This window comes from Sus scrofa, chromosome 3, assembly GCF_054392235.1.
Source record: "Sus scrofa isolate SSC_HxYL_T2T_F1_AM1 chromosome 3, Sscrofa_HxYL_maternal_Yorkshire_Landrace_v2.0, whole genome shotgun sequence".
NCBI classification, from domain to species: Eukaryota; Metazoa; Chordata; class Mammalia; order Artiodactyla; family Suidae; genus Sus; species Sus scrofa.
Window position 1 is genome coordinate 60,856,082 of NC_139385.1, and position 25,590 is coordinate 60,881,671.

Below are 25,590 nucleotides of genomic sequence, written 5' to 3' on the forward strand. Positions count from 1 at the left end.
AGACACGGCTCGGATCCCATGTTGCTGCGGCTCTGGCATAGGCCAGTGGCTACAGCTCCAATTCGACCCCTAGCCTGGGAACCTCCATATGCCACAGGAGCGGCCCAAAAAAATGGCAAAAAGACAAAACAAACAAACAAAAAAAAACAAAGAGAGATCAATGGAACAGGATAGAAAGCAGAGAAATAAATCCACCCCGCTATGGTCAACTAATCTGCAACGAAAGCAAGACTATACAATGAAGCAAAGACAATCTCTTCAGGAAGTGGACAGCTACATGGAAAAGGATGCAGTTAGAACATTCTCCAACACTGTGTACAAAAACAAACTTGAAGTGAATTAAGTCCTAAATGTAAGACCAAACACCATAAAACTCTTAGAGGACTATATATGCAAGACACTCTGACACTCAATTTATTATAGCAACATTTGGAGCAGTCTCCTAGAGTAATGAGAATAACAGCAAAGATAAACAAATGGGATCTAATTAAATTTAAAACTTTTGCACCATGGCTCATCGGAAACGAATCTGACTAGTATCCGTGAGGATGCAGGTTCGATCCCTGGCCCCGCTCAGTGGGTTAAGGACCCAGCGTTGCCATGAGCATGTGGTATAGGTCACAGACACAGCTCGGATCCTGAGTTGCCGTGGCTGTGGTATAGGCTGGCAGCTTTAGCTCTGATTTGACCCCTAGCCTGGGCACTTCTATATGCCGTGGGTGCAGCCCTAAAAAGCAAAAAACAAAACAAACAAAAATGCTTTGCACAGCAAAGGAAACCATAAACAAAATGAAAAGACAGTTTACATAATGGGGAAAATATTTGCAAATTATTTGACTGACAGTAATTTCCAAAATATAAAAAGAGTTTATAGAGTGCAATGGCACAGAAACAAACTCAACTGAAAGTGGGCAGAAGATCTAATTAGACATTTCTCCTAGGAAGATATATGGATGACAAAAACGAACACGAAAATTTGCTCGATATTGCTAATTATTTTTTAAAACTACAGTGAAGTATCACCTCATACCAGTCAAAATGACCATCATCAAAAAGTGCACAAATAGGGAGTTCCCGTCGTGGTGCAGTGGTTAACGAATCCGACTAGGAACCATGAGGTTGTGGGTTCGGTCCCTGCCCTTGCTCAGTGGGTTAACGATCCGGCGTTGCCGTGAGCTGTGGTGTAGGTTGCAGACGTGGCTCGGATCCCGCGTTGCTGTGGCTCTGGCGTAGGCCGGTGGCTACATCTCTGATTCAACCCCTAGCCTGGGAACCTCCATATGCCGCGGGAGCGGCCCAAGAAATAGCAACAACAACAACAAAAGACAAAAAAAAAAAAAAAAAAAAAGTGCACAAATAATAAATGCTGGAGAGGCTGTGGAGAAAAGGGAACCCTCCTACACTATTGGTAGGAATGTTAATTGGTACAACCACTATGGAAAACAGTATGGAGGTTCATTAAAAACTAAAAATAGTAGTTCCCATTGTGGCTCAGATGTAAGGAACCCAACTAGTATCCATGAGGATGTGGGTTTGATCCCTGGCTCCGTTCAGTGGCTTAAGGATCCGATGTTGCCATGAGCTTGTGGTGTATGTTGCAGATTTGGCATTGCTGTGGCTGTGGCATAGGCTGGGAGCTACAGCTTTGATTTGACCCCTAGCCTGGACACTTCCATATTCTGAGGTGTGGCCCTAAAAAGACAAGACAAAAACTAAACTAAACTAAAAATAGATTTGCCACATGATCCAGCAATCCCACTCCTGGGCACATATCTGGAGAAAACTGTTAATTCAAAAAGATACATGCACCTCTATGTTCATAGCAGCACTACAATAGCCAAGACATGGAAGCAACCTAAATGTGGATCAACAGAGGAATAGATAAAGAAGATGTGGTACATATACACAATGGAATATTACTCAGCCATAAAAAAGAACAAACTAATGCCATTTGCAGCAACATGGATGGACCTACTAAATGAAGCTGAAGACAATTATACAATTTATGTGTAGAATCTAAAAAAAATGATACAAATGAACTTATTTACAAAACAGAAACAGACTCACAGACATGGAAAACAAACTTATGGTTACCAAAGGGAAAGTGAGGGAAAGTTGGGATTGGCAGATACAAACTACTGCATATAAAACAGATCACCAACAAGGACCTACTGTATAGGAAATTATACTCAATATTTCATAATACCCTATAAGGGAAGAGAAGCTGAAAAAGAATAGACACACACACACACACCATATACATATAACCAAATCACTGTTGTATATCTGAAACTAATTCAACGTTAGTAAATCAACTATATTTTAACTAAAAAAAAAAAAAAAAAAAGTTCTCTTGTGGCACAGCGGGTTAAGGATCCAGTGTTGTCACTGTAGTGGCACGGGTCACAGCTGTGGCGTGGCTTTGAACTCTAGCCCAGGAACTTCCACATGCTATGGGTGCTCCCAGGAAAAAAAGAAAAGAGAGAGAAGGGGGTGGGGGAGAGCCGTGTCTGGGCCTTGCTGTCCCATCCCCCCACATCTAATCTCAGAACTCAGCATCTTTTTACAATGGGAGCTTTTGTCCTTTGTTGAAGCTTGCTAGGAAAGTAGTTTAAAATCCTGGAGAGTGTTCTGCTCCATCAAGGACGACAGTGTCTCTTAATGCGAAAGCCGTGCTCAGAGGGTCGGTGGTGTAGTTTGGAAAGCGCTTGGCCAAGGCCATCTGACCCAGCCTGAAGAAGCTTCCACCTGATGGGCCCTGAGGCCTCCCGTGGCTGCTGCAAGCTCCTCTCAGAAGGCAGCTGGCCAGCCCTCGGTATAGCAAGGGGGAAGGAAACTCTTCGCTTTTTCCAGGCTGAGCACTGTCGGAGGAAAACTCTGGGCCCTGCGGCATCCTTTGGAGGCAGGAGGTAGACCCCGCTATCGGGGGAGGGGTTGGGGGCAGGGAGGAGGGGGACCCTGCCATGGGGAGTTAGAGGGCAGAGAGGAGGGACAGGGAGGAGGAGGACCTCGCCATGGGGGCAGAGGGCGGCAAGGAGGGTGTGGATAAGCTAATGCAGGGGAGGAGGCAGAGTGAGAGAGTGGGAAGGACCCCCAAATCAGAGCTGTCACTCCTATTCTGTTCCTAACTCACTTTGTGTCCCAGAGGTCCCAGTCCATCCCTCAGCCCATTGTCCTCATACGTGAACAAGAGAGTCAGTTGTTCCTTCCTGGGTGCAATCCGGCTCCAACCCCACGCACGACAGAGCAGTCACCCCGCAGGCTGCAGGCGTGATCCTCGTCCACTTCCTTGGGACAGTTATCACTGGGGCTATTATGTGAGCACCCTTTCTCCTGCGGGACCCTGACCCGGGACGAGCCCAGGAGAGAATGTGGCAAGACAACACTGGGCACTGGAAGAAGTCTGAGAATTAACTCAGTACAGAGAGAACTTCCAGAAGGAGGGTATGGAGTGTCAGGCTGAAGGCGCTGGGGCTGGGGGGCCGAGGCTGGGAGCCAGGGGAGGGCGCAGAAGGGGGCACGAGGGGGCTGGTCAGAGAGACAGGGCCAGACCTTCTTGGACTCAGTGTTTTCTTTTCTTTCTTTCTTTTTTTTTTTTTTTTTTGCCATTTCTTGGGCTGCTCCCACGGCGTGTGGAGGTTCCCAGACTAGGGGTCCAATCGGAGCTGCAGCCGCCAGCCTACACCAAACCACAGCAATGCGGGATCTGAGCCGGATCTGCGACCTACACCACAGCTCACGGCAACGCTGGATCCTTAACCCACTGAGCAAGGGCAGGGATCGAACCTGCAACCTCATGGTTCATAGTTAGATTTGTTAACCACTGCACCACGATGGGAACTCTTCAGTGTTTTCTCCTTTAACCTCAGAATACCTGGAAACTTTTTCACCCTGGGTCAATTACAGGAATTACATGGGATGGAAAGCCCTTCAAAGGAGTTTCATGACAGAAGGAAAATATTGCATCATTTGTTTTTACTGAGCCCTAACTCAAATGTAGCCTTTTCTTCAATTATACTTGTAGACAAAAAGCCACAGAATTTGTTCTTACCTGGGACTTTGTTACCAAATGCACCTGTCACCAGATCTTGTCCTTTGGAGCATGAAGAAGCATATTCATTATTATATCACAGGGTTTTTTTTAAAGTAATAAAGTATTTTATTTTATGGATTAAAAAGCAGTATTGTTGGCGTTTCCTGGTGGTGCAGTGGGGTTAAGGAGCTGGCGTTGTCATTGTGGCAGCTTGGGTGGCTGCTGTAGCTCAAGTTCAGTCCCTGGCCTGGGAACTTCTATGTGTCTCGGGTATGGCCAGAAAAAGTTAAAATATATCTTAAACATTTTTAAAAAGCATTGTTCTTAGGAGTTCCTTTCATGGCTCAGCAGAGATTCCTCACGGAATCTGACTAGCATCCATGAGGATGCGGGTTCAATCCCTGGTCTTGCTCAATGGGTTAAGGATCCGGTGTTGCCATGAGCTGTGGTGTAGATCAGACATAGCACAGATCCTGAGTTGCTGTGGCTGTGGTGTAGGCTGGCAGCTGCAGCTCTGATTCGACCCCTAGGCTGGGAGCTTCCATATGCTGCGGGGGGTGGCCCTAAAAACACCAAAAAAAAAAAAAAAAAAAAAAGAGAGAGAGAGAGAGAGGCATTGTTCTTAGATTTCCTAGACACACAAAGAAAGTGAAGAACATCTGATTTTAAATAAATTACCAGATGGGAGTCTCCAGGAGTGGGGCAGATTAGAGAGATAACCAGAGTAAATTTCCTAATGGGAACAAATGAATATGATTTTTTACAAAATCTTTAATGCATCCTTTAGACACAAAAGCAAGGGATCTACAGAATCCCCAAATGAAGGGAAGCAGATTTGCCTGGGGGCATCTGCAGGATCCTGCAAAGCTCCTGCTTCTCTGAAGGCTGCTCAGCATTTGGGACAGAGACAAAGCCCTGGTCAGATGCCCCAAGTCAGATGGAGCCCCCAAAGGCTGCACCTTGAATGTAAATCGGTGCAACCACTATGGAAAACAGTATGGGAGGTTCCTGAAAAAATTAAAAATAGAACTACCAGATGATCTAGCCATCCCACTCCTGGGCATCTACCCAGAGAAAAACCATGATTCAAAAAGATACATGCCCCCTATGTTCATTTCAGCACTATTTACAATAACCAAGACATGGAATCCACCTAAATGTCCATCGACAGATGAATGGATTAAGAAGATGTGGTACATATACACAATGGAATACTACTCAGCCACAAAAAAATAAATAATGCCATTTGACGCAATATGGATGGACCTAGAAACTGTCATACTAAGTGAAGTTAGATAGTGAGAGCCAAACATCAGAGGATATCACTCATATGTGGAATCTAAAAAAAGGATACAAATGAAATTTTTTGCACAACAGAAACAGACTCACAGTCTTTGAAAAACTTATGGTTACCAAAGGGGACAGGTAGTGACTGGGGGTTTGGGACTGGCATAGCTACACTGGGCTATATGGAATGACTGGCCAATGGAAACCTGCTGTATAGTACAGAGAACTCTACCCAATAGTCTGTGATCATCTATGTGGACAAAGAATCTGAGAGAGAATGGATGTGTGGACACATATAACTGAATCAGTTTGCTGTACAGCAGAAATGATCACAATCTTGTCAATCAACGATACTTCAATCAGACTTTCACAGAAACAAAAGCCTCCACGTTGTTGTGGGCTTGATGACCATGCAATCACAATGAAGCCGGCAGCCAGAAAGAGTTCAGCTGGGTGGGAGTGAACGGGTGGTTGGGGAGAAAGCACCAAGAGAACAGGAACCACGAGTGTCCTTGTGGAGTCTGAAGACCCCCATGTGGAGGGTTAATTCACAGTGAGTGGTCCCAGTTTTGTAGGGACCCATCCTCCCCGCCCCCCACCCCCGCCCTCTAGGCCACTGGTAGTGGGGAATGCATGCATTGGCTGAAGGACTCAACTTCACCCAGGCTTTGAGTATTAATGAACAAAACGTCTCCAAAGAAAACGAGCAGCATGTCACAGTTAGAAACTATGTGACATCAGGAGTTCCCATTGTGGCTCAGTGGAAACAAATCTGACTAGCATTCATGAGGACGCAGGTTCAATCCCTGGCCTGGCTCAGTGGGTTAAGGATCTGGCATTGTCGTGACCTGTGCTGTAGGTTGCAGACTCGGCTCGGATCCTGTGTTGCTGTGGCTCTGATGTAGGCCGGCAGCTGCAGTTACAGTTTGACTCCTAGCCTGGGAACCTCCATATGTGGCAGGTACAGCCCTAAAAAAGCAAAAAGAAAGAAACTATGTGACATCAAGGATTCAAGACACTGTGTGTGAGAAACAACGAGTGGTGGGCAGAAAGATCAGCAAAGCTTTCAGATGCAGGAAAGGAAGAGTATGAAAGAAGCTTAATATCTTTAAAGAAATAGAAGGGAAACTTGAAAATCTGAGCAGATAACCAGACCTAAACGAAGCATACTTGAAAAGGAGAAATATTGAAATGTACACAACTGAATAAAATTCCAAAAAGGAAGAATAGAAGGGGGAAGAAGTAACATGTGAGGAAATAATAGAATTTTCCAAATTTGTTGAAAGATACCAGTCCTCTCTGCTCAAGAAGCCCAAGCGGTAGAAACACATAGACACAGATGTAAGTAACAAAGGCTGGTGTATTTTAAGTCAGCGGGGGAGGACCGGACCCCCACAGGAATGACAGGTCTTGGCAAAACCCTTAACGTCAACAGTGGAAACCACAAGGCTGTGGGGTAATAGCGTCCGAGAGCTGATTAACTCAACCCAAATGCTATACCCAGTAATGCAAGGGCAAGTGGAACGTGAAAGCTTACCGCCTGAGAACCCTCCCTAAACGGATTTTGGAGGAGGGAATTCAAGCCCAAGGAAAATGAGCTCACGTGCATGGTCTGAGTCTCAAGGAGAAATAGAGAACCAAGCTGGATCCATGACATCTAAAGCAACCAGCAACTATAAATGAAACAAAGGCAACCTATGGGGGGAAAGCAGACCAGATTAAAAAAATGCCACGTTATTGTCACTTGTGAATTGGGAGGGGAGACTGCAGAATAAAGCATTTGGGGATGCTTGTCTTATCCAGGGAGAAGGCTATGGCTCTTGATTACCTGCAACTGTTGTTAGTTGTGGGGAAAATGGTCAAACACTAAGAGAGCAAGGGTACCCTTCAAAGGAAGGGAAGGGAAAAGAAGTGGAGAAAAACAGAGCAGTCCAAAGGAAGGAAGAAAGAGGAAAAAGAGGGAGAGGAACCGGTGACACCGGATGAGTCAAAATGCAACATGTGACGCTGGAGATAAAACCAAATCGATCATCACAGTTGTGATCAGACCTTAAGCGTTATACTGTATTTTAAAAAGAAGACAACTTTCAGCTATGGACTCTTTACAAAAAACACACGGAGAAATAAAGCTAAACTGTGAGAAAAGTAGACGAGGCAGTAAGTTAACACCAGGAGAGAAAATGCTGTCATTGGATTCATATCCAAAGGAGAATTCAGGCAGAAAGCATTATGAGAAATGAGGAAATCTGCTGCCTGGCAACAAATGGTCCCATTCCCCGGGAAAATGCATCGAGTCTAAATGTATGTCTCATGTGAATTTGCGTAGAGCCTCATATGAGGCCAGAGTGACAAAAATCCATGTCACAGTAGATGTTAACACTTAGCAGGCATCAGTAGATCAAATGACCAAAAGAAAATTAGTAGGAAAATAGAAGAGATGAACAGTAGAACAGTCCAACTGGAGCTAATGGATATGAGCACATGGGATGTCTGCAAAACCACCTTCTTTACAGGCACACGTGGCCACTTGTTGGATTGGCACAGACGCAGATGTTATACTTCAGAAGAGTGGGATCCCACTAAGGGTTTTGTTTTTGTTTTAAAGGGCCACACCTGCAGCATATGGAGCTTCCCAGGCTAAGGGTTAAATTGGAAATGTAGCCCCTGGCCTGTGCCACAGCCAAGCCAGATGAGAGCTGGTCTGCAACCTACACCACAGCTTATGGCAATGCTGGATCCTTAACCCACTGAATGAGGCCAGGGATTGAACCTGCATCCTCATGGATGCTAGTCGGATTTGTTTCCGCTGAGCCATGCTGGGAACTCCCTAAGTTGTTTTTTGTTTTGTTTTGTTTTGTTTTTAACCACGATGCAATTAAGTTAGAAAAACAATGCCAATAAGATAATTAGAAAAATCCATTCACTTGGAAATTTAATAAAACTTCTATTCAACGTATGGGTCAAAGGAGAAGTTAGAGTTGAAATTAGAAGATTTCATCATCTAACTTCATCATCTAAAATTTCGCATCAAACTCATGGAATATAATTTTTTTTTTTTTTTGCTTTTTAGGGCCACATCCTCAGCATATTGGAGCTACTACAGCTGCCAGCCTACACCACAGCCATAGCAACTCGGGATCCAAGCCCCGTCTACAACCTGTACCACAGCTCATGGCAACACCAGAGCCTTAACCCACTGAGCGAGGCCAGGAATCAAACCCAAGTCCTCATGGATCCTAGTTGGGTTCGTTACTGCTGAGCCATAACTGCAACTCCCTAGGATACAATTCTTGAAAGGAAACTTAGGATATTAAATGCCTGCCTTAGAAAAAATAAATAAATAAAGCTCAAAACTGAGCTAAGACCTAATATAAATCAAAGATCCGTGGATGGGGAAGGAAGGAAATTAAGAGAAAAGATAAGATATTAAGAGCAGGAGTGCCCATCGTGGCTCAGTGGTTAATGAATCTGACTAGGGACCATGAGGTTGCGGGTTCGATCCCTGGCCTTGCTCAGTGGATTAAGGATCTGGCGTTGCCATGAGCTGTGGTATAGTTTGCAGACGAGGCTCGGATTCCGAGTTGCTATGGCTGTGGTGTAGGCTGGTGGCTGCAGCTCCAATTAGACCCCTAGCCTGAGAACCTCCATATGCCATGGGTGCAGCCCTAGAAAAGACAAAAAGACAAAAAGACAAAAAAAAAAAATTAAGAGCAAATCAAACACACTTCAAAATTGATATAATCGATGATTACCAGTAAAGAATTTAGCAAAGGAGATTCAAGCAGCAAAAAAAAAAGCCAGAATAACTCTTTACCTATAAAAGATGCATTCTGTAGTCAAGAATTACACCATGAAGGAAACACCAAATGGCTTTTTTGGGAGTTCCTGTTATGGTGCAGCAGAAATGAATCCAACTAGGATCCATGAGGATGAGGGTTCGATCCCTGGCCTTGCTCAGTGGGTTAAGGATCCAGTGTTGCCATGAGCTGTGGTGTAGATTGCAGACATGGCTTGGATCCTATGTTGATGTGGCTGTGATGTAGACTGGCAGCTGTAGCTCTGATTCAACCCCTAACCTGGGAACCTCTATATGCCATGGGTGTGGCCCTAAAAAGCAAAACCAAACAACCAACCAAACAAAAAAAACAATTTTTTTTTGAAAACCCCCAATCAATCAGGATATAGGGAATTCCATTCATACATGGAGAAGTAGAAAACAATTCATTTTAAGAGGCCAGCATAAGCTGCCCCTAAACTGATAAAATGGACTCAGAAAGAAAACTACAGTCCAATCTTCCTCATAGATACAGATGCACAAATTCTAAACAAATATTATCCAACCAATTTCAACAATGAAAAAAAAAAAAAAAGAACCCAATAAGTTAGTTTCTATTCCAGGAGTTCAAGTGGTTAACATTAGAATTTTTATTATAGAGCTATCAGTAATTAACATTAAAAATGATGTTATCTGAACAGATAGAGGAAATAGAATTCCACATCCATATGTGGTATATTTTAATTTGCTTAGCATATTTTTAAAAGAATAATTTCCTTGACAAAAGAAATCTACCCAACTATCCAGACACAATATCTGGAGAAGCACGGCAACCTTTAAAATGAGGAATGAAGCAAAGATACCTTCTGTATCACCCACCCCTCTTTAACACTGCAACTGGGGTTGGAGCCAGCCCTCTAGTAGTTAAGAAAAACAAAAATTTTCATGTAACTCTGTTCCCGAGGCCAAGTTCCTACTGCTCTGCTCGCTGCAGGACAGGCCAGTAAATGGACAGACGAGTCGCTGGGGGTGAAGAATAGCTGTTTTATCCAGAAAGCCAGCAGACCGAGGAGATGGTGGGCTTGCGCCCCAAAGAACCACCTTCCCTGAGTTAGGAGTCAGGCTCCTTTTCTGCTCAGAGGGGCGGGAGTAAAGCCAAGCATTTCCAGGTCCCCTGCATCCTCTGGAGGGATGTGTTCACGGCTTCCACCTGCAGCCATTCCCAGGTGTGCCTGGTCAGGGGGCTCCTGGGAGTTAAATGGGGTGTTTCAGCTTCATGCTTGTTACCTGGAAGGCAGGCGCCCAGCCATTCTGCATCATTAAGCCTTATAGGCATCATTGCTTTAGTGATTCAATTGTAATAGTGAAGAAGCTTTGTGTTCTATTACAACTCCCCATGGTCAACGTCCAGTCCACAATTTTGGGAAAGGGACTGACAATGCACTGGCTGCTTCCTGCTGAACGGCAGCAATGACTGTTCCTTAGAATCTTCAGTCAATAGTAAACATCCTATTTTATTTTTCTCCCTGCACCTGAAGCATATGGAAGTTCCCAGGCCAGGGACTGAATCCAAGCTGCAGCGGTGACCCACCCCAGCTGCAGCAAGGCTGGGTTCTTAAACCACTGCACTATGGTGGGAACTCCACATACTCTCTTTTTAAAAACAGAAAGTCCAGACAAACCAAACACACATGCTAGTATCTTACGAAGAAAATAAACTGGTTCACAGATCAGGCATAAGTCCAATAACAGCTTCCTCTCCAACAGGGTACCCACTTAAACACAAAACAAACTGGCTTTTGCTGGAGAAAAAGCCCCAAATAGAGAGGACATAAATTTTCCAGCTTGTATACACCAGAGAAACTTACCCTACTGTATTGAGCCCATCAGCTCCCAAATATTGATTCCTTGTTCCAGCTGCCAAGTGCTGGGGCACCTGGTGCCTCTTTGGGGACTTTTGAAGGGCAGGTCCTCAGGACAAGGGGTCCTGGCTGCCGCTGAGGCCTTACCCAAAATTCCCTAATGGGGCTGCCGGGCCATGGGCAGCAAGGTTCTTTCCTGCGTATGTCAAATTCTGTTTCGGAGTCCAGACTTGTACTGTTCCCTGCATGACAGGCCAAGAAATCCAGAGAGGAGTTGTGGGAACAAGGACTAGAGACTTTATCCTGAAAGCCAGCGGACCGAGGAGATGGTGGGCTTGTGCCCCAAAGAACCACTTCCCCATGTTAGGAGTTAGGCTTCTTTTATACTCAGAGGGGTGGGAGTAAAGCCAAGCATTTCCAGGTCCCCTGCATCCTCTGGAGGGATGTGTTCACGGCTTCCACCTGCAGCCATTCCCAGGTGTGCCTGGTCAGGGGGCTCCTGGGAGTTAAATGGGGTGTTTCAGCTTCATGCTTGTTACCTGCAAGGCAGGTGCCCAGAGCTGGGCCATGATGTTCAATTTAAGCCTATAGGAAACTTCCATTTAGAGATTAGCTTGTAATACTGAGGTTCTATAATTCTGTTATAATAAAATGTAAAATACGAATCAACTGCAGCTGCTGGTCTACACCACAGCCACAACAATGCAGGATCCGAGCCGCACCTGTGACCTACACCACAGCTCACGGCAGTGCCCGATCCTTAACCCACTGAGTGAGGCCAGGGATCAAACCTGCATCCTCATGGGTACTAGTCAGGTTTGTTACTGCTGAGGCCATGATGGGAACTGCAAAGAGATCTTTGATATCTCATGTTCTCTCAAGAAGATACAATATTATATAGAATTCTGTCCAATTAAATAAAACTGACTTGCATTTTTCTCTTTTATATATTAACCTCATATCACATACTAATCAAAAGATATTTCTGAAATGTATTTAGCCATTGAATTTTTCTTCGAGTATTTAAACTGGTCATAGAAATGACCTTTCTCTAACTTCAGGAGCCTCCTGGCCACCTGCTTCTCTATTATTCCTTGTGGTTTCCTCACAAAACATTTATTCTTTGGTAATTGTTTATATTTTTGTATTATCTATATTGCTTGGGGGTTTTATTTTTATTTTAATTTTCATCCCCAAATGTAAGCCATTGGATTTTTTTTTGGGGGGGGGGAGTACAGTGACTATGTGACTTTTTCCATGAATATAATTTGATAAAACAGTTTCTAAACAAAAAAAAATGTAAAATAATACAACTGATGTGGAAAACATGAATGGTGCCTCCTCAAAAAATTAAATAGCATCTGGAGTTCCAGTCGTGGCTCAGTGGTTAATGAATCCAACTAGGAACCATGAGGTTGTGGGTTTGATCCCTGGCCTTGTTCCGTGGGTTAAGGATCCGGCATTGCCGTGAGCTGTGATATAGGTCGCAGATGCGGCTCAGATCCCGAGTTGCTGTGGCTGTGGTGCAGGCCGGCGGCTATAGCTCCGATTAAACCCCTAGCCTGGGAACCTCCATATGCCACTGGAAGTGGCCCTAGAAAAGGCAAAAAAAAAAAAAAAAAAATTAAATAGCATCATCCTATGATCCAATAACTCACTTCTGAGCATATGCCCCAAAGAACTGAAAGCGGGGGCATGAGTGGAGATTTGCACCCATGGTGACAGTGTTACTCACAAGAGCCAGGAGGTGGAAGCTACCCCAGTGTCTGCTGATGGACGATAAACAAAAATGTGGTCTCTGCACACGAAACAGAATATCATTCCTCCTTAAAAAGGGAGGAGATGCTGCCGCCTGCTAATGAACCTTGAGGACATGATTCTCAGTGAACTAAGCCAGTCACAGAAGGACAAACACTTAGGAATCTACTTTTCTGAGGGCCACGGAGGAGTCAAATCCTCGGGGACAGGAAGTAGATGGTGGGGCCAGGAGCTGGGGAGAGGGTGGGAAGTGAGGGTTTCTCAGACAGAGTTTCCACTGGGGGGAGATGAAATGGTTCTGGAGGTAGGGGGCAGTGAACTTAATGTCACTAAACTGTACATCTAAAAAGGCTTAAAACGGTGATTTTATTTATTTATTTTAATTTTGTTTTCTTTTTAGGGCCACACTCTCAGCATATGGAGGTTCCCAGGCTAGGGCTCGAATCGGAGCTACAGCTGCCCACCTACACCACAGCCACAGCAATGCTAGATTTGAGCCACGTCTGCAACCTACACCACAGCTCATGGCAACACCGGATCTTTAACACCCTGAGTGAGGCCAGAGATTGAACCTGTGTCCTCATGGATACTGGTTAGATATGTTATTGCTGAGCCACAAGGGAATCTCAAAGTATATTCTTAAATCTTCCTTGACTTCATAGGACAAGGTTTAAATTTTTAAGACAAGCAAGTCTCTGAAATCAACTAAACTTCGATGTTTTTTCTATTACCCTTTTTTTTCCTGCCTGATAATATGAAACAGGTCCTTCCTGGCTCAGGGCATGAAACAGCAAACCCACCAACCCGTGTCAATGATTAGAATCCCCAGACCTCATTCTGAAACCTGAACTCATTTCCAACTAAACGTTCTTGCTGGTTGTTTGATTGGCCTGCAGTGGGGGCAGCATTTTAACACCCCAGAGACCCTGCTGGCCCTCTGGGCTGCCTGGGGTGGTGGTGAGGCTTCCTGCCAGGGGAACGCTTGGGAGGGGACGGGACCTGTGCCCCCGAGAGGTTGCTTTAGCTTCAGAAACTCGCAGGGAAGGAAAACTGTTGCCAGCTTACTTTTCATCCAAAGGAATCCTGAGACTTTTTAACAAAATGCTTTTATTTCTACTTTTCAGTGACATGCGTGGTTGGGTACTTGCATGAACTCTCTGAAGGCAGGTATATTCTTTGAATGCTTCCATTCTGGCCGCAGATTGTGGGGAGGGAAGGCCAGCTGAGACGAGGCACAGCAGACAGGGCCCCAGGCGTTGTGCGGGGCTCACGTGCTGGTCAGTAGTCGTCGTAGTTGACGCTGGCCCCATACCTGAAGCTGTGGGGGCTCCGGGGACCGATGGCCGCATCCTCGTCATAGTGCCGCTGGTAGTGATCGTAGTCATCGTCCCCATTGCGGTCTCTATTGAGCCAGTAGGTGATGTCATCCTCGAATTTCTGCAGCAAAAGAAGATGTGAGAAGACAGGTGTAAGGCCAGCATCACCTGCAGCACAACTCACTGGCCATGTTTCTCTGGGGTGGTGTTTCTGCAACAATGAACGACCCCTCCTAAGGATAATTCCTGCAACAGGGGACCTGCTGCATAGCCCAGGGACCGCCACTCAATCTCCTGAAATAACCTATGATGGAAAAAGGGATGAATAACTTTGCTGTACACCTGAAGCTGACCCAACATTGTAAATCGACTATACTCCAATACAGAACAATAAAGAGGACTTCCCATTGTGGCTCAGCAGTTAACGAACCCAACTAGCATCCATGAGGATGTGGGTTCGATCCCTGGCCTCGCTCAGTGGGTTAAGGATCCAGCGTTGCTGTGAGCTGTGGCGTAGGTCACAGACGTGATTCCGATCCCCCACTGCTATGGCTGTGGTGTAGACCTGCAGCTGTAGCTCTGATTTGATCCCTAGCCTGGGAACCTCTGTTTGCTGTGGGTTCGCCATAAAAAGGCCCCCCCCAAAAAAAAAGACAGAAGAGGGAGGGGCTGAAGATAGTGAGAAGCACAGGATGCCCTTTGGGTTTACAGCCTGGGCATGTGGAGTCTGCTGTTCACCCCTTTGTTTCCTGGAGCACAAAGGACACAGAAAATTATGTGCAGTTGAAGTGCACAACAGAATCGATAGCTGTCGACATTGAGAAATGGTCACCACACTAAGTCCACTTAGCATCCACCACCTCTCAGAGTTACGACATTTTTCTTTCCCTTATGATGAGGGCTTTTAAGATCTACTCTCATTCCCTGATGGCCTAGCAGTCAAGGATCTGGCATTGTCACTGCTGTAGCACAGGTTTGATCCCTGGTCCAGGAACTTCTGCATACCGCAGGCACGGCCAAAAAAAAAAGGATCTACTCTCTTAGCAACAAAGACACAAAACAGTATTAACTGAAGTCACCATGCCTAGATGACACCCCTGTGACTTGGTTTTTGTTTTTTCTTTTTAGGGCCATACCTGCAGCCTACGGAGGTTCCCAGGCTAGGGGTCAAATCAGAGTTACAGCTGCTGGCCTATACCACAGCCACAGCAACACCAGATCTGAGCCGCGTCTGTGACCTACACCACAGCTCACTGCAACACCGGATCCTTAACACTGATTGAGGTCAGGGATCGAACCTGAAACCTCATAGTTCCTAGTCAGATTCCTTTCTGCTGCGCCACGACGGGAACTCCTGTTTCTTGGTTTTTCTCAGTTTATTATCTCGTCTGAGGTTTATGATCATTTTTCCATACATTTAAAAAATATTTCACAACAGAAAGAGAAAGACAAAAACCATATGACATCACTTATATCTGGAATCTAATATACGGCACAAATAAATCTTTCCACAGAAAAGAAACTCATGGACTTGGAGAATAGCCTTGTGGTTGCCAAGGGGGAGGGGGAGGGAGTGGGATGGACTGGGAATCTGGGGTTAATAGATGCAAACTATTGCCTTTGGAATGGATAAGCAATGGGCTCCTGCTGTCTAGCACTGGGAACTCTATCTAGTCACTTGTGATGGAGCAGGATAGAGAATAATGTGAGAAACAGAATGTATATGTGTATGTGTGACTGGGTCACTTTGCTGTACAGTAGAAAATTAGCAGAACACTGTAAACCAGCTATAATGGAAAAAATAAAAATTTAAAAAATATTTCATGAATACGGAAGTTATGTAGACTCGTATTTTAAAAATGTGTATGTGTGGAGTTCCCGTCATGGCGCAGTGGTTAACGAATCCGACTAGGAACCATGAGGTCGCGGGTTCGATCCCTGCCCTTGCTCAGTGGGTTGACGATCCGGCGTTGCCGTGAGCTGTGGTGTAGGTTGCAGACGTGGCTCGGATCCCGCGTTGCTGTGGCTCTGGCGTAGGCCGGTGGCTACAGCTCCGATGAGACCCCTAGCCTGGGAACCTCTATATGCCGCGGGAGCGGCCCAAGAAATAGCAACAACAACAACAACAACAAAAGACAAAAAGACAAAAAAAAAAAAAATGTGTATGTGGGAGGGAGACAAAGAAAAACCGGGATATTTCCACTGCCAGAGACAACCACTACTGACCCTTTGATGTATTTCCTTCTAGCCTCTTCTATGTTACTAAAATCTTACTTGATCCCCATTGGTTTTGGCTGCACCCACAGCATGAAGAAGTTCCTGGGCCAGAGACTAAGCCCAAGCCACAGCCATCACTATGCCTGACCATTAACTGCTAAGCCACTGGGAAACTCGCTGACCCCCATTTTTATTCTGGTTTTGTCACCAGGCATTATTTTAACCATTTCCCCATGTTAAACTCTTAATACCTATTTTCTTGACCTGCAAATACTGATAATCAAGAAAATGCAAATCACTAAAATATGACGTGACTTTTTCACCTACCAATTAAGTACATGTATTTGTTTTTAAAATGTTTCACTGTGAATGCCAGATGCTGCTGAAGATTCAAGAATAGTGGGGCTCTCCTGTGTGGCTTATGGGAAGATGTGATTTGCTGATACTTAAAGATCCTGATTCTACCTTTTGGCCCATGACTCCACTGGGCAAATAACACTAAACAGCAAACTACACAGGAAGATGCAGATAATAGTACCTGCCTTGTGGAGTTCCTGCTGTGGCTCAGTGGTAACAAACCTGATACTAATCCATGAGGACTTGGGTTCAATCTCTGCCCTTGCTCAGTGGGTTAAGGCCCCAGTGTTTCCGTGAGCTGTGGTGTAGGTTACAGACGTGGCTCAGATCCTGCATTGCTGTGGCTGTGGTGTAGGACGGCAGCTGCAGCTCTGATTCAACCCCTAGCTTGGGAACCTCCATATGCCATGGGTGTGACCCTAAAAAAAAAAAAAAATGTCAAGTAGTTCATATAAGTAATAGAAATGTGCTGGGCTCACAGTTTGTCTCTAAGTGCTTAGTGATGTGCAGAGCAAGAAAACTATATGTGAGTAGCAAGAAGATAACAGGGAACAACTGATATGTCTAATGGTTGGGAACTAGAAGGAAATTATGATACGGCTCTAGGGCTGCATGTTATGCAGCCATTAAAAACGATGTTTCTGAAGAGTTTAATTTTTTTTTTCCTTTTTAGAGCCACACTCAGCATATGGAGATTCTCAGGCTAGGGGTGGAATCAGAGCTGTAGCTGCTGGCCTACACCACAGCCACCACAATGCAGGATCCGAGTTGTGTCTGTGACCTACACCACAGCCCACGGCAGCGCCAGATCCTTAACCCACTGAGCGAGGACAGGGATCGAACCTGCGTCCTCATGGATGCTAGTCAGATTCCTTTCTACTGAGCCATGATGGGAAGTTCTGAACAGTTTAATTTTGTTTGCCTCTTGAAGAATTTTGTATACACCCTCCACTCACAATATGAGCCAGGGCCTGTTGGGAAAAACCCTTGGAAATACTGCCCCATGTGTGCTCCCTGGCTGGGCAGCAGGCTCTCCTCTCCAGGGCAGGGCTCATGTCCACTACCCCATCGCCATGCAGACTTGCTCTGCTGCAGCAGAATCTCCCACTGGAACTCTGCTGCTGGCTTCCCTGTACCTGGTCCCCAGTTGGGAGTCAGGGATGACAAGTGTTCTTTTTCCTTCACTTGGTGCATATGTCCATTCACGCTACCTGGACACATGAACTGAACCATACCTCCTGCAAATGCATAGACCCGTTTTCCCCAAACGATCTGCAAAAACCCGTCCCTCATTATTTATTTATTTTGCCTTTTTTTTTTTTTCCCTTTTCTTTTTAGGGCGGCACCCATGGCATATGGAGGTTCCCAGGCTAGGTGTCTAATCGGAGCTACAGCTGCTGGCCTACACCACAAGCACAGCAATGACAGATCTGAGCCACATCTGAGCCCTACACCACAGGTCACATGGATCCCCAACCCACTGAGCCAGGCCAGGGATCAAACCCGAGTCCTCATGGATACTAGTCAGATTCGTTTCCACTGTGCCAAAACGGGAACTCTAACCTGCCTCTCTTTAAAAGTCACTTTTCATCTTCTTCTACTGTCTTCAAGGGCCTGTGCATCAATCTTGTTGTTTCTGGTGGTTCTGAGGCAAAGTGAAAATATTTTGGGAGGAGGTGAATTGTTTTAAGGACACCCGGAGAAAACTGTGGAGTTCTAGGAGAATCAGATTCTTGATGAATTTAAGAGCCAACCACTCTGGGTGGGGCTGTCTCTGGAATTCTACGTTCAAAACCTTATGGGAGAGACTTGCATTGGCACAGCGGGCTGGAAAATTCTAGCTGATGCCTTTACACCTTGGCTGATGGTCATGTGACCCAACGCCTGGAAAACTGGGCACAAAAGGGGTCTCTGATTTCAGAGTAAATAGCAGAACTTAATTCTCAGCCCTGTTTCCCCAAACCACGCCTCTGCCCCCACCCCCCTGCAGGAAGCCAGGCCACTGTCCCCCGCCTCACCCCAATCCTGTCCCCCACCCTTTGGGAAGCCAAGCTTCGCAGGCGCAATCACCCACCGCTTCGTCGAAGCCCAGGTACAGGAAGTGCTGATACCACTGCTGCACCTCCGGGCGCGTGCGGTCCCACAGCTGACGCTTCTGGCGCCGCAGGCTGCTTAGGAACTCCTTGGCCTTGCTCTCGCGGACAGCCACCGGGGTCTCAGATGGAGCAGGAGCTGAAACGATGGGTCCCCAAAGTACATAGAATGATTCCTTTCTTCATTGGGGTGAATCCCTGTTTTATGCCCCCTCCCCCATCCCACGTGGCAGGTGGAGGCTTTAGTGGCACCTTCCAGGAGGAATACGAGCCGCGGGACTCGGCGCAGTCTCCGCCATCTGCCCGGGCTCCCTTAGCAGGCTCTCCCATCTGGGCACAGGTTCCACCTCTGCAGACGCGTACCAAGCCCGGACCCCGGACGCTGGACCCCAGACCCTGGGCAGGGGCTGCTGCTTCCCCCGGCCTCTGGGCATCCAGTCCACAGTAGTATGTGTTCATTGTCTGTGCAGTGGGCTTGCTTAGGAGAAGAGGGAGAAAGAGCTGAGCGGGCCAGCCCAGCGTTGCAGCAAGTCCTCCTGTCTGCACTGCCACCAATTCTGGGCCTTACTCTGTGACTGGCGACCATTCAGTTGCCTCTCAAAGGGCGTGACCCTTGCTTTCCCATGTTCCCTGAGCCTCTTTCCATTGAGGGCTGAGCTTCTGAAAAGGCCCCGTTTCTGCAGATGCTCGGGGCTGGCCCGATGTCTGGGCCAGAGCCTCTGTACCCTTCATCTAGGACACTGGGCCCTGCCTCGGGTTGTTGTGGCAGCTGTGCAGGAAAAGGAAGTCCAACACCCCTGTGCCCGTTGCTCATGTGGATAAATATCAGCACGTCTGTTTTCCCCCCTCTTTTCATCTGTGTATTCCCCCGGGGCCTGTGCCACTGCTCTGTACACAGTAGGTGTGCAGTATGTGTTTCTTAGATAAAAGCTGAGGACGTACATGGAGGAGTGGTGACTACCTCGGCCAGATGCTCTCTGATGCCCCTTCGCCAGGTGGCCCTGTGAGAGCTTCCATCACCCCTGGTGACACAGGGGCACAGGAAGGGGCCAATCCCAGGGGCCTGGGGGATGGGGGTGGGAAGAAGCTGAGAGCTCCCTGGGAGCCCTCTCCCAGAGGGGCCATGTGTGCTCAGGGAGTTCCCTGCTGAGCCAGCTGGGAAGCAGGGGCTCAACAGCGGGGAGCAGACTTCAGCCTCCCAGGAGCCCCTTTAACTCTGGGAATAGAATAAATGTACCTTCATTCTAAGGAAGGGATAACTTCCTAGTTTACAAGTGAGGACGAGCGTCCTGAGGGAAATTGGCATTCTCAGGACCACACATGATGGGACTGACCCCAGCAGCCCAGGATTCATCTGTGTAGCTCCCAGACCATTCTGTTTCCACATTTTGCTGAGTGACTGCATCCCTGTGAGATGTGTTCTGCACAGCAGGTGTACGTAAGGAAAGGCATCCTGGGAGAGTGATGGATACGGAGCGACCACAGTGATACTGCTCTGTGCTGCCCCAGGACTGAGCCTGCATGTGCTCTGAATGTGAGGCGCTACTCCAGAGAGTATCATGGCTTGAAAACAAACAGCGTTCAATTAACACTGCAGCTCTGTTCCTCTGAGTCCACGCTGACAGCTTTCAGAAAAGCATTTGCCGGCAATAATGTTTATCTGGTGAAAGACCGCCCAAATCCTCACAGAGGGAGCCCTTCAGGTCAGCTAACCTTTTAAGGAGTAAACACGTCTGCGTTTCCAAACCCGAGACTCCAGTGAGCACATCATATCCCCATTTCATTGCCACCCAGTTAAGAATGCAACCCTTATGCATTTGGGCTGTATTTACCTTTGCGTTTCTGAAGCATCAGCTTGAGTTTGTTTCCATTTGTGCCACCTGAAGGAATGAAAACAAAATATTCAAGGTTGCCCTGTGCCCTTACATTTCTCAAATGCAAAAATCAAAATTGGAAAAAAGGCACTTTGTGCCCCTCTCTTGCTTTGGCAAGTTGGCAGTATGGTAACATTACAGTATTTAGTGCTGGTTGCCTTTCCTGTTGTGCAGAAAAAGCAAGCCAGGCTCTCTGTGGCTCAAAGCAGTGACAACAACCATGCTGAGCTGGGCAACTTGAGCTACTTGAGCCAATTGGAACCATTTGCTAGGAAAGGTGATCTTGTGCTTTCAGCCCTTCAGACATTATGCTGGGGCCGTGACCTCTCTTATTTACCAGCCTGCAGACTTGACTTTTCAGGAACAACGGGTTGAAGAGTGTCACCCCAAATTCAGATCCTCCCAGAGCCTCTGAACCTGACCTTGTTTGGAAATAGGGTCTCTGCAGACGTAGAGAGTTAGGGACCTCAGGTGATGTGACACGCGATTTAGGCTGGGCTCTAAAGCCAATGACCAGGGTCCTTATACGAGGAGGCAGGTGAGACCATAGAGAAGACAGCCATGGGAAGATGGACGTGGAGGTGGGATTCCTTTGCCATAAGCCCAGGAACATGCCTTAGAGCTAAAAGGTCAGCCCCGTTTTGGAGCTTGTCTAATAATCAACCAGGCATCGTCTGTACCATTTCCTGTTGTTTTTATTCAGATCTAAAAGTGTTTCTGAAGCTCCCTCTGTGGTGCAAGAGGATCAGCAGCATCTGTGAAGCACCAGGACAAAGGTTCAATCCCCAACCAGGCTCAGTAGGTTAAGGATCTGGTGTTGCCACCGCTGTGGCATCGATCGCAACTGTGGATCGGATCTGATCACTGGCCTGGGAACTTCCATGTGCTGTGGGGCGGCTGAAAAAGGAAAAGAAAAAAAGTGATTCTAACCTGCTCAATCATTTAGTAGGAAATGACAAATCTGACCTGATATAATACGCCCATCCTCCCGGGGAGCTGGGGACCTATGGGAGCATCTGATCCTCTCGTGCTATGTACAGGACGGAGGCTTGTCCTGTGGAGGGGGAACCAGAGCTCCTGGGAAAAGAGCCCGGCCTCATAAGGAGTGAGCAGGGCATCATCAGGTGCAGGGAGCAGGAGTCTGGCCTCCCAGACAGAGACACTGAGATGATGGTGCCCACGCCCTTGGAGGTCCCTGACACTCCCCCAACAGCTGCAGACCATGTTGGCATCTGCAAAGGTGCAGTCTTCTGGAAACGGGAGCTAGAGGTTTTGCCAGACTCTCAGAAGTGTCTGGGACCCCAAAAGGATTAAGACCCCCTGCTTAAAGAATTTACTACTAGCTGTGTGGGGGGAGCCTATTTGTAGCATGGCGTCTTGGGAGCACTGGGGCACAAGTTTGACCCCCTGCCCGGCACAGTGGATTAAGGATCTGGTGTTGCTGCAGCTGTGGCATGGGTTGCAACTGCGGCTCAGATCTGATGCCTGGCTGGGGAACTCCATATACTGCGGGGCAGTCAAAATAAATTAATTAATTAAAGGACAGCATCTTGCAAAAAGGAAATACTTGTCCTGTGTCTGTTCTGTCACTTCTCTGATCAGACCACCCCTTTACTCTTTGGTTCAGATGCCAACTTCTCACTTTCAGATGGTCACAGAAAAACAGGAGTTCTGGTCAGAGGAAAAGATCCAGAGAGGACAAGGGTCCATGTGTGTTACATGAGGAAAAAAAAAAAAAATGAAAGGAATTTAGATGTTTAACTAGAGGAAAGAAACTTCAAGGAGGAGTGCGATGGCTCTAAGTCACCACTGAGCCATAGATTGGAGCAGGAAGTAAGGCTCCCAGCAGCGGGCAGCCACCCAAGGCTGGGGTAAGTCACCCCAAGGGGCCCCCCCATCCGTAGAGGCTGGAGCTGGCTGGGCATCAGTACTGAGTGAGCGCTGCGAGCTAGGCGTTAGTTAGATGGGTGGGACTGCTCTCAGTCTGTGCTCTCAGTCTGTGGGACTGCTCTCAGTCTGTGCTTCCCTTCCAGCCTCAAGAGTCAACACAAAAATCTATAGAAACACTTGCCCAAGCAGACAGAGCACAAAAAAAGAGTGTTGATGAATATCTCAACATGCATGGGTCTCTAAGAAGTCACAGGGTCGTGCATGTAGAATTAAGTACAGTCCCTCTGTCTGCTTTCTGTAAGAGCGCTTTACAACTGATTGATGAAACATGGCCGGATTTGAGGTAGACTTTGGGTTTAGGCATTTTCGATGAAGCTGCAAGTTCTCACAGCAAATGTGTCACAACTGCCCCAGAAATGAAAGTCTCACCAAATTCAGCGATACAACTGAAAAGCAGGGCTAAGTCCTAAATTATGGATTATTAGTGATGTCACAGTGCCAATTACTACATATAGGACTATAAATATGAATGCATCAAATTGGACACCCAGCTAAATTTATGTGAGGAAAGGAACAAATCAGATCTGTGGGTTTTTTCCTGCCATACTATGGATTTTTCACCCCAGCATCACTGGTCACTTTCTCCAGTCTGTGATCGGAGACACCCCTGCACTGATCAAATCCAGTTACCTGGCATCCCACCTCCCAGCAGGCTCAGAATGGCAGGATGTCCCCTTTGAAGTTCTTAATACACTGCCCAAGAAGGGGCCATGATCACTTTCTCCACTTAAAGCTTTTGGGTGTCATAAAGAGCCACCTTGGGGACTTGATGCAAAGATGCTCATTTCGTGTCATAAGAACTTTCACATTCCAGCTCAGTGATGCTAGTATTTGAACCACCTCCAATCATAACATTCTTGGTAGAAATGAAATAAAATACAAGTCCTGAGGAGGACTGGCTTATAGCCCAATGCTTTATTCAGATGGGCTTCTTTTTTTTTTGTTTTGTTTTTTTTTTTTTGTTTTTTTTCAGATGGGCTTCTTAAAATGGGAGGAACAAAGGGAGCAGCTCTTGATGGAAAAATGATTGACTGGTCCTGCTGGGGCGCTAAATTAGAACAGAGGTCTCCTCAGGCTCCACAGCCCCTGGGGGCTCCACCTGCATCCTCTGCTGGTGCGCCTGGATGTGCTGAATGCCCAAAACATAGAAGCTGAACAATCAAGGGAGCCCTGCCTTTTTTCCACCGCAGGTGTGGCTGCTTAGTGGTGGGAAAAGCACCAGCCTTGGGGTGTCAGGGCAGTCACCCCCAGCCTTCCAGGGCAATAGGTTGGGGTGTGCCTCCCAGCCCTGAGGCTTAAAGGCACACCCTGCCTGTATGAAGCCACTAGTGAGCCACAAAGGATCACAGGAGGGGACATGGCACGGTGAGGGCAAAACCTATGGTTTCCAGTCACCCTTCCTGAAATGGGGTCTGTGGGCTCCCAGAGTTCAAAGGTCTGCACACCCACCCACGTCATTTAAGGAATGTATGTATAATGTGCACATTTTGTAGCGAGCGAAACTGAGGTTTTCAGCCCATTCTCGGAAGGCTCCAAGCAGCAGAAAGGGTTAAGCATTTCTCATTTAAGAACTGTTCTTCAGCTGGGAGGAGAGGTGTGCTGGCAGCTTTGCAGACTTGAACTTGACCTAGCCAAAGAGCCAGGGAGGGAATGCCTGCCCGTAAGGGACTCTAGGGACAGCCTTTGGCTCTGCTCAGCCCTGGGCGCACCTCCCGGCCTTCGTGCCCACTGGGCCCTGCCTCTTGCGCCACTTAATGCTCCTCTCTTTTCCTCAGATTGCCACACACATCCGAGACCCTGCCCTTGACCCTGGGCTCTGCCCAAGCACGCCACAGCACGAAGGCAGAACCAAAGACCCCTTTCACCCCTTGGTCCTTGCCCGGGCTCAGGATGGGTACCTAGGACCCCATGCCCTCACCAATCCTCTCCCTGGAGCCCTAGCATCGCCTCCTTACCTGGGCCCAGGCACAGCAGCAAGAGCAGCGCCAGAGCGGTCATGACCAGGACTGTGGGCTGCGCGGAGGAGGCGGCCATGGCTGCGGGTGCGCTCAGCGGACGCTGCGCGGGAAGAAGAGGCGCTGGGAGACCAGGCGCAGGAGGACCGGGGCTCGGGGGCACTGTGCGCGGCAGGACTGCGCACGAGGGTACTGGGCGGACGGGCGGGCGGTCCCTACGTCCCTACAGGGGCGGGACCCGCCAGACGGGCGCTGTGCCCACGGGCTGCCGGCCAAGCGTCGGCGCTGAGCCACCGCGCCCCTCTCTCCAGCCGCGGAACGGGTGGAGATGCTCGGCCGGATCCTGGCTCAGGCCTCCGGGTCTCGCCGCTACCTGCCCCACTAGCCCGCGTCCTCACTGCCCTCCGCCAGGCCACCCCAGCCCGCTCCCTCCCGCACAGGGCCTTTGGAACGCCCTGGATCCCCCCCGTGCTGCGCTCAGAGGGATGCCTTGGCAGCTTCCTGCATCGTGTTATTTTGAAAGTCTCCACAGTCTGCGTTCAGAGCTGCCTTCCAGGAAAATACCTCACTCCTAACTACTCGCATAGGGAAACCTTTCAGAAACCAGGAGCAGATAAAGCCCGCAGGTTCGCAGGACAAGTTTCCCCATCGTGCGCCCCTGAATTCCCGCACAGAAGTGGTACCAACGTGAAGCTCGGAGGCGAGAACCGAGCCTGCCATTCCAGTCCCAGGCCTGATCACGCCCGTCTACACTGCAGCCGCCATGTGAATTACCCCTCCTCCCACCCGGCGCCTCCAGAATCTGTTCAGAGCTCAGCTGAGTACTCCTGGTCTAAATCTGGCTCCTCAGTGTTTACACCTGCTGGTGCTCAGCATCTCACCTGTAAAGAACCCTCTGCGTGATGCGGTTGGCGCTCCCCCAACAGAAAGAAGCGCGTTTGGGTGGAGTGGGAAAAAGCAGACAGAGCAAAGGAAAAGGAGACTGGGGTCCGAGAGAACCCCAAGCCTTGGGCTCACAGACTTCCCGAGGCGCCAGAGAGAACCCCAAAGATATCCTCTTTCCTCCAGTGACCCCAGGGAAGTGCTTACAGACCCTGGGAGGGGTAGAGCTGG

At 47.7% G+C, this 25,590-nt stretch overlaps 1 protein-coding gene across 2 annotated transcripts; it reads right to left on the reverse strand.

Annotated features, from left to right (window-relative positions):
• Positions 1 to 13,805: 13,805 nt before the first annotated feature.
• Positions 13,806 to 25,250, reverse strand: ECRG4 (ECRG4 augurin precursor). Of its 2 annotated transcripts, XM_021085660.2 has the most exons (5): positions 25,165 to 25,250; positions 24,478 to 24,580; positions 20,531 to 20,578; positions 18,680 to 18,837; positions 13,806 to 14,152 (listed from the first exon to the last, which is right to left on the reverse strand). In XM_021085660.2, exons 1-5 carry the CDS (start codon positions 25,195 to 25,197, stop codon positions 13,994 to 13,996), a joined length of 501 nt encoding a protein of 166 aa, XP_020941319.1. In that variant the 5' UTR covers positions 25,198 to 25,250; the 3' UTR covers positions 13,806 to 13,993.
• Between the last annotated feature and the right edge of the window lie 340 nt (positions 25,251 to 25,590).

Coding starts and splice junctions, on each gene's coding strand:
- ECRG4 (XM_021085660.2), bottom strand. CDS start 25,197: ATGGCAGGCTCGGTTCTCGCCTCCGAGCTTCAC. Junction 24,581..25,164: donor TTCTCGCCTCCGAGCTTCAC/GTTGGTACCACT, acceptor CTTCCCGCGCAG/CGTCCGCTGAGCGCACCCGC. Junction 14,153..18,679: donor ACCTGGGCTTCGACGAAGCG/GTGGGTGATTGC, acceptor CTTTTGCTGCAG/AAATTCGAGGATGACATCAC.